This window comes from Penicillium solitum, assembly GCF_028829755.1.
Source record: "Penicillium solitum strain IBT 25940 chromosome Unknown utg000003l_segment0_segment0, whole genome shotgun sequence".
In the NCBI taxonomy this organism is placed as follows: Eukaryota; Fungi; Ascomycota; class Eurotiomycetes; order Eurotiales; family Aspergillaceae; genus Penicillium; species Penicillium solitum.
This window is the reverse complement of record NW_027072123.1, coordinates 3756241-3765056: the sequence shown is the minus strand read 5'-3', so window position 1 is coordinate 3765056 and position 8816 is coordinate 3756241. Positions and strand designations below refer to the sequence as shown.

At 49.5% G+C, this 8816-nt stretch overlaps 3 protein-coding genes across 3 annotated transcripts; 2 read left to right on the top strand and 1 right to left on the bottom strand.

The window, feature by feature from the left end:
- Positions 1 to 3143: 3143 nt before the first annotated feature.
- N7455_005355 (C2H2-type zinc finger protein) lies at positions 3144 to 4862 on the top strand (the record flags this gene model as incomplete). Its single annotated transcript, XM_065605015.1, has 5 exons — positions 3144 to 3434; positions 3489 to 3906; positions 4003 to 4508; positions 4599 to 4770; positions 4837 to 4862. The coding sequence occupies 5 exons, from the start codon at positions 3144 to 3146 to the stop codon at positions 4860 to 4862; spliced, it is 1413 nt and encodes a 470-aa protein (XP_065461915.1).
- Positions 4863 to 6000: 1138 nt separating this feature from the next.
- On the top strand, positions 6001 to 6615 carry N7455_005354 (uncharacterized protein; the record flags this gene model as incomplete). The annotated part of the gene is made up of 1 exon (XM_040955393.2): positions 6001 to 6615. One exon carries the CDS (start codon positions 6001 to 6003, stop codon positions 6613 to 6615), a length of 615 nt encoding a protein of 204 aa, XP_040814137.1.
- A 792-nt stretch (positions 6616 to 7407) lies between these two features.
- On the bottom strand, positions 7408 to 8649 carry N7455_005353 (agmatine deiminase family protein; the record flags this gene model as incomplete). The annotated part of the gene is made up of 1 exon (XM_040955468.2): positions 7408 to 8649. The coding sequence occupies one exon, from the start codon at positions 8647 to 8649 to the stop codon at positions 7408 to 7410; it is 1242 nt and encodes a 413-aa protein (XP_040814151.2).
- Between the last annotated feature and the right edge of the window lie 167 nt (positions 8650 to 8816).

The window sequence follows — 8816 nt, the reverse complement described above, 5'->3', positions numbered from 1 at the left end:
TAACAAAATAGGAAAATATTAGTAACAAATCAATTGACAGCCCCTGATCAGATTCGAAATTTAAAGACTCGGGAAAAGCCTCACCGTACTTTGCGAACCCGTTTCGGGGAGTGGAGTGGAGTCCGTTAACTCCCGGACTGATGCCGATTGTTGTTTTTTTGCAAAAGCAGAGACAGCCACCTGCCACTTCAATACACCGTGTTTAATAGTTGTCAAGCCACCAAGAACTAATTTTCTCCCCGGGATTATAGAAATCCTTTTAGGCAGGATAAAGAGACATACGGGAATACAACGTATGCAGCTTATTAGGCACACGCTGGTTTGTACACGATATTCCAGTGGCTTACCTGTAGTACACGCACATACACATACCGAGGTGAAACAAAGTGAGAAGGTCAAGCGAACTTCCTTTTACGTCGTAGCTTGGATTCATTCTCGCCCCTTGGCGGAATCTTCGAGTAATAATGGTATAATAAAATCAGGAGAATAACTCAATATAATATCTATTATAGCGTGCACGAAGTTTAGATCAGGTGGTCATTTCAATATTTCTGCAGAACCCTGGTCGAAGCCTTCCAGGTCCACAATCGAAGCGGGAGAAGCTCTTGCGAAGGGGTGGAGAAGGAGGGGCAGGGATGTTGGGTCCGGAATACAGATCATCTCCGGCAAATATACGGAATACGGAATACGGAGTAAAATGTACGATGGAGGATAGTATGTTCGTAGTAAAGTTATAGTTTAATAGTTTTGGTAGAGTTTATTGAAATTGTATTATTATGTTGAGATATATCCCGAGGTCCAATTTCAGATGAACCACGTAGTCACACGGACTCGAATGGCGAATGGCGCGCAGGATCTGAAACTTTAGGTCATGTTACTCGGGCGAGATCTCGGCTTAATAATAGCATAAGAAATCCATCCATCTGCATTACAAAAGTACACGAACCGCAGCCTATGTCAGACCATGGAAGTGGCTACGTCCAATAAGGGGAACCCCCTGAATGCCAATTTCGTCTAGAGCATTCCTGTGTGGCTGAACCCAGGAGAAACACTCCAAGGAGTACTCCGTACTTCCCGTACGGGGGACATATGTACGGAGTATACTAGTTACTCCTCTATTTCCCTACTTTGTATATTCTTTGAGCACCTAGGCAGCAATAGTATTAGTGTCCCAGTGAGACAATTAGACTTATACCATAGATAACCCAATACGCTTGGTTTTCTTTTTATGGTATAGTTCATGTCGTGTTTCATTTCGAGACCATGAAGCTAAGTGCGGAACAGCAGGCGGTTACGGCGCATCCACTAAAGTATGCAGGGCAACAACGCATAGCCGTTACAGAAGCCTCCGGTCGGACAACCCCAGTCACCCCCAACAAGAGGGCCTAAGAACGCATGTCCCCTCTTCTGGAGTTGTGCCATGTACATCCGGGCTGCATGCAGGAGCCAAATCCAGCCTGCAGGCTGAGCCGGTTAAGGATGCATGATGAGGTCTTGTATTGAGCTCAATGGAGCTCATCTTCCCTCGGGCCTCCCGTGGATGACGTGCTTGAAGAGATCAGTGCAGAGTGGGAGACTTACGTAGGCTGAGATCTTATCTATCTACCGCGTAGATACAATATAGTATTCTATAACTAGTAATTCAAAGCTCCGTGTAGAGTACTCTGTAGGGGAATGGGTTGAATACATATAAGATGTCACTTGCGGGGCCTGTCAGCCACTGCGGAGCCCAAAACAAAGAATAGCCAGGGTCACCCATAATCCACACTCGGGGAGATGGCTCCATCTCCAATTAATAAGATCTACTCCAACATCAGATAGACAACGGCATAGTTGATAGTTCTCAGGTGTCACCTGTGCCCAATGGTTGTTTGGTAATCGCCGCGATCGGAGACATCTAAGAATCGGGTCCTGATTGTACCATATGTTGTAAGGTGTTCTATGGAGTTCCTGATATATCTCCGGGGAAATAATCAGATTGCATATGATATAAAATTGTTATATGGAGGACATCATATCTTGTTTGAGTACCCCGTACAGCATATGGTTTCGGGACTTTATTATCATCCGTCCACGGATGCCTAGGTGGGATATACCTTGCAAGTGCGTCATCATGTCCGGACGCGTAGGGAGAGAAATTGAGATTTGACTATCTGTCTATTCTATACGGGTCGATATGTGTTTAATAAAAACTCATGTTCTCCTTTTTTTTTTGCCTACTATTCTTTGTCAATCTGAATCAAAATCTAAAATCAAAACCAAAAGCTAATTAATGATTAAATGAGAAATATAGAAATCCAATAAATCCCAACAATCCTAATACGTCTACTCTACCGCTATCGGCCATAGTTCGGAAGACGGCCGTGTAAAATTTGGTAACTTTCAATTGAAAATAATTGAAAATACTGTAATTACGTGTCTTTTTTTTTTTCTCGATTTTTTTTTCTCGTCTCTCGCCTCTTGCCTCCCCGAGGAACGATCGTCTTTTTTCGTCTTTTCTCGTCTTTTCTGTCTTTTTTGTCTTTTTGATTTTTTTTATTCGACCCGGTCTTCCTTAGAATTTTCCTTTTCGTCTTTACCAAGAAACTTATCCCCCATTTCCTCTTCTTCTCCCCAATTTCCCCCAATTCCCAAGTCCTCAAACCTCAATTCCCTGCACTTCAATCTCTTCAATTTATTAAGATATTCTTATTATATTGGCTTATTTCTGAGCCAATTCCTCGATCTCAAGGATTATCTTGACGCGAAGCAGATCTCGGACTAGTTGTTTTTTGCTGCGAGAGACCCACTTGCACGCCCGCTTCTTCGGTGGATACAGAACCATCGACGGTGACAACGTGCGGATAAATCACCATCCTATTTTTTCTTCTGGTGGGTGACCGTGGGGAATCTTCTTCAATTAAGCATCTCTTTCTTTCTCTCTCTCGTGCGTGTGGAGTCAACTCGTGTGAACCCGTGAATCCCGTGAGACCCTGTGACCGTTCGCCTCTCTCTCTCTCTCTCTGTTCGCAGGAAAATTTTCAAACAAGGAGCTTCCTTCGCTTCAAAGAAAAAAAAAATTGTCCAGAGTGCAGGTTTGATGATTGAGTTACCGTGAACAACTTCTTTCTTTTCTCCCTACCACGATCTCTCCTCTGTCCACAATGGATCCCAGATCTCACCCTTCCCGTCCTCCATCCACCAGTCTGCCTCCAGGCTCCACGCCTATGTCTTCGACTCCCATCTCGAGCATGCACATGCCACAATACTCGATGCAGCCGCAGTATCCGGTTTCGCAGCCGCATACTCTGCCTCCGTTGCAGCCTCATCATCCTCAGTCGCCCGCGCCTCACCATTACATGGGCCAGCCGTACCGTCCGGACTTGTCGCGGTACCCTCCGTCAACTCACGATGTCTACGGGGCCTCTCAGGCCCCTATGATGCCGCACACGACTGTCGGTAGCCTTCCGCCATCGTCTCTGTTGAATCTTCCTAACCCTCAAACACAGGCGCATCAGCAGTACCCCCCACCTCCGAGCGTCCTTCCGCCCGCATCCTCCGCTCAGAGCTACCCTCAGCCGATTGCCCCGGCACCCCCACGCGACCGTCGCCCGGATTTCAATGGTCTTCCCTCCGGTGCCTTTAGTTACTCCGATGGCAAGGGTTGGGGTATGACTCCTGACGTGAATGGCGCAAACGGCTCCCCCTACGCCAAGGAACCGCCACGCACGCAGGTCGTGGGCTCTCAGGGCCGCCGTGGCATTCTGCCGAGTGTCCCCGGCCGCGCGACTCCGGTTACCAACGGTGTCAATGGTACAGCTAAGAGCACGACCATTCCGGCTAAGGACGCAGATGGCAAATTCCCCTGCCCGCACTGTAACAAGACTTACCTCCACGCCAAGCACCTCAAGCGCCATCTGTTGAGACGTGAGTTTTTTGGAAACCAAATCGAAAGGAAAAAAATAAATTTCCCTAAAATGATTGAGATTTGCTAACCGTAGTTTTTGTTTCTGATTGATATAGACACCGGTGACCGCCCCTACATGTGTGTTCTATGCAAGGACACATTCTCCCGCAGTGATATCTTGAAGCGTCACTTCCAAAAGTGCTCAATCCGACGGGGTAACCCGACCGGTGCGACCCACTTGTCCCACCCCCAGGCCCATCTGAAGCGGTCTCAGCAGCAAGCAGCTGCGGCTGCCGCGGCCAACCCCCCTAAGCCGCTCCAGGATGAAGTCAGTAATCCCGTCCCCCACTCCAATGGCGTTATGGGTACGCAATTCGATGGGGCTGTGAATGGCAATGGAATGGCCGCGGGCCGTCCTGGCTACACGGAGCAGCAGCCGCTAGGCTTCACGATGCAGTCTGTCAACGGCATGAACCGTGGTCCCGGTGACGACGCGTTCTCCGCTGGCCAGGCGCACGCGAGAGCCTCGTGGATGGCTGGACCCAAGCAGAATCCGTATCTCATGCAGCCTGGTGTCGATGCCCACGGCCAGCAGCTGACGGTTGATCGTCCCCTTGAACAGGTAAAGCCCCCAGTCTATCATGACCACAAACCGGTCATGCCCGGTCCCCATTCGCATCACCCGGGTGTTGACTGGAATTCGATGTTTCAGCACGGTTCTTCCGATGGGTACATTAACCCCGTTTTCCCCCACTCCATGGCCGCGGGCCAGGAGCCGATCCACGCTCCCGTCGACCACGACCGCAAGTTCTACCCCGCCTCGACCGGTCCCGAGAGCGGTATGAACGGACTGTACCTTGCTTCGACTACGCTGAGCGGAGACGGTTAGTTTCTATCTTTTCTACCATATGTATTATGATATGGAATTTTGTTCTAACAATAATATGCAGGTACCGTGCAGCCCGCGAGACAGTAGACGGTGAATTCGATCGGAAAGCAAGATGATGACTTGAGGCATGAGATTGAAAAAGCGTTTTTGACGAAGCAGCAAACCATATCAGGTTTCTTCCCTTCTTCACGCTGTGGGTAGGACTATTGCTCTCCACCCTCTCTTCTATTGTTTCTAGGCCTTCGTTCCTGGCTTCTCTGCTGGTACAAATCCACTGGTCACGATGTCTCAACAAATCCGTCTACGATAGTCCTTTGATCCGTTCACTTTCGGCTTTCAGCTTGCGGTGTTTCGTGCTCCTAGCGTCCCCCGTTCCCGGATTTGTTTTAGTATCGTTTGTCCTTTGATCTATCTTTTTCTTTTATATTCTGATCCCCATCCGGTGTGGGTGTGCATTCTTACCCAAGTGGTTTGCGAGTCTGGTTATATTTTATCTTGAACCCCCGCTGAGAGGGGCAGATGGTATGGTGGGTGGTTTGTTCGGCGTCCACAACATAGACATGGGCATGTGTTCATCTTTTGCGCGAGTGTTCGACATCAGAAAGAAGAAAAGCTTTTTTTTTTTACATTATCTTTTATGGGATGGTTGTTGTCGAATTGTCATGTTTCTTTCATTCTTACAGTTCATTTTTTTTTTTCACCATGTGCTTTTACCTTTTCTCGTTTTTTTCTTCTGCATCGCATGGCCTCATTCTCTCGTGTAAAGTCGGCATGGCAGGACATATGTGTGCTTTGGGAATTTCTTGAGGTGTGATTTAAGGTGTTTGTTCTATTCTTGGGTTTTACTAGAAAAGCAGCTAGAAATAGACTTATGATCCATTTGATACCTGCTCGTAGTAATTATTGGAAGTGTCCAGGGAACCCCTGGGGAAGAAGATCACCAGGTACTTGTATCAGCTGATTTATATGTACATATGTACCCTGTACATAGTAGATAGATGTATGTTGTACTCCATAGAGTCGCGGAGAAATGGAGAAAATGGAATATAAAGACACTCCGGGAACTTCCTATGTAACGTCATGGCCATAATCCACCGCCCGTGATTGGAGCGCCTATGGCATCGGGAACTCTCGAAATCGACTCATAACTCCCAAGGTTCTCCTCAAAGTTCTACATGACAACTTCTATTCACCCTCTATACAGGTGAACCATCTGTGTCTCACAATGTCGAACAACCGTCCCTTCCTCTCCAACTTCCTGGCCGCCTTTCGCGCCCAGTCAACCTACAAGCCCACCACCCAGCAAGTCAGCACCACAACCTCAACCATCTCCTCCGCCCAAATCTCCCAGAGCGCCCGCGCCATCGCCACAAAAGCAGCAAACTCCGCCCAAGGCGCTTCAGCATCATCATCCGCATCCCCCGGAGCCCATCACACTCACCACAATCACAATCACAACCACAACCACCATAACCACCACACCCACACATCCTCTCCCACATCCTCGGCAACTACAGCACCCGCCGGTCCAGTCCAAGGCCCAAGCCCGGCCCCTTCACACCACTACCACCACGATCAATCATCTCTCCCCTCTACACCACCGTCATCCACTTCAACACCCATCCCGATCAACCAAACTGCAGATCGCCAGCGCCGCGGGAGTGACTCTTCCAGTGGCTCGGGCGGGTTCCGAGATGCTATCGGTCCTGAGAAGTGGTATATTGGTGGAAGGACACCGGCTGGCGAAGAGCGCTTTTATCGGCTCGGGATGGTTACGAAGGGTGGGGGAAGGCTTGGCGGGAGTGGGCGGGTGGGGAGTATTGATCAGTTGAGTCTTTGAGATATAAGATGTGGGGAATGGGATCTTGGGAGAGAGGGGTTTATGGGGTTTGGGGTTTGGTTTGGTTTTCGGTCTGGTCTTGATTCTGTTCTGGGTTGACTGGTTCTGGCTTGGACTCGGGCTCGGGCTCGGATGCCCGTGGCCCCCATCCTGGAAATGCAATCGGATACTCGATCGGCTGGTTCTCTGACCCCTCCTCAATCACGAGTTTTATGTGTATTTCCTTTTTTTTTCCTTTTGCCTTTTCTCACCCCCGTTCTATCGGTCTGTTGATGTGGCGCGGCATTACTGGGCGTCCTGGGACGGTGTTCTTCTCTTTCTTCCCCTTTTTTTTATTTCGTTTCTTCCCTGCGTTCTGTGATATCTGTCTAGGTCTGGAATCTGGATTTGGGGAATGATATCAGGTTCCAACTGGGGATCTTGGTTTCTTGCTGGTGATTTTGCTGGTACAAAAGAAGCCCAAAAAAGACATACATCTTACACACTATTCTACATGACTTACGATCTGCGTGGGAATTGGGGGTCTGTTTAGTCTCCTCGTTTGGATTTTCTTTCTCCTCTCTCCCCTCTCTTTTTTGTTCCGTCTCTCTACACTTGCAGGTTGATGGCCAAAAACATGTTTTTTCGATGTCAACATCACTATCATCAATATCACATGATTGAATATTGTTACTCGGGATTGATATCTTCCTGTAGACTACATGCACATGCACGATAAGGTCTTGATCCCTGTCAAGTAAAAGATGAGATTCTGTATGTCCACTTGGGCAGAGCTAGCTAAATGTAGTCCCCTCACAGCACCTGCTGTGTAACACAGTGCAGCACACCCCCAGTCCTGGGTAAGGCATTAACCTTCACCTGACGAACCTCCCTCTCAGGAACCAGACTCTTCAGCAACTCAAAAGCCTTCGCATCGGCCTCAGCATCCCCAAACGCCGGCATAACCAGCCCACCGTTAACAAAGTAGAAGTTAACATAGGACGCCGCCGGCGCCTCCTCCTCCCCAGCAAGATCTCCCTTAATACAAGTCGGATCCGGCTCAACAACATCATGAACCTCAAAGCGTCGCCCACGCCCATCAGTAGATCTCTCCAAGACCTCCCGAATCTCCTCATAGATCTCCCAATGCACCTTCTCCGCCTTCTCATGCGGACGACAAACAACAACAACCCCGGGCCTCACAAACCTCGCCTCAGCATCAACATGCACATCGGTAACATCAAGCCCAACCCGACCAGGAAACCAGATGAAAGTACTAACACCCAGCAGCCGACCAAGCTCAGTCTCGATATCCTCCTTGCTGAGTCCGGCATTCCGCGCATCCCCAATAATACTACTCTCCGTCGCCATAAACGTCCCCTCGCCGTCGATTTCAATACCCCCGCCCTCGAGCCGGATATCAGTCTGCACGCGCACAACGACGTCAGACACGGCGTCCGCATTCGCATTCTCGAGATCCAGAATAACGCTAGCGAAAGCCGTGTTCTCGCGCATGGCTTTGTCGTCCATGACCGGCCATTCCGCGTACTGGGGGGATGTTTCCAGCGCCTTTGCTGCTGCAGATGAGGCGCTGGCGCCGTAGATGCGTTCTGTTGTTTTGTGGCCCCATTCGCAGAAGCGGAAGTCGATTGCGTAGCGGGTTTTATCTGCTGCGTCCGCGCTGCGGATGTAGACGGGGCCGGTGTCGCGGATCCAGCAGTGGTTTGTTGGTGCGGCGATGAGGGTTATGTTGGCAAGGTGTTGGGGTGACAGAGTACTGGTTTGGTCGTCGAGGAGGGCTTGGGCTTGTGGGATGTCTTCTGGTCGGGCATGGAGGCGGACGGGCTCGAAGGCTGCGATTGTCGTTGCGAGGGATATTATCTCGTTGCTTGTTGCGGCGTGCAGCTCGGGTAGGGTTGAGCGTTGGGAGGGAAAGCTTAGCAATGTTGCTAGGTGGGGGCTTGTTTCTGCTGGGCAGATGTATTGCTTTGTTTTGTCTGCTTGCTGCGCCAGAGCGCGATGCTGGATGTGCCAGGTTTTGTTGGTTGGTGGCATGATTGTTGTTGTTGGGTGGATTGGTTGGTAGGTGGCTGGTATGGGAGGTCTGGCTATGGAGATCTAGATGGGTTAGATCACATGTGTGTGGTACAGGATGTGATGGGGTTGATAGACTGATATACTGACAGTGATAGATGCTTATCTTAGATGTTGGATGAAGTGAA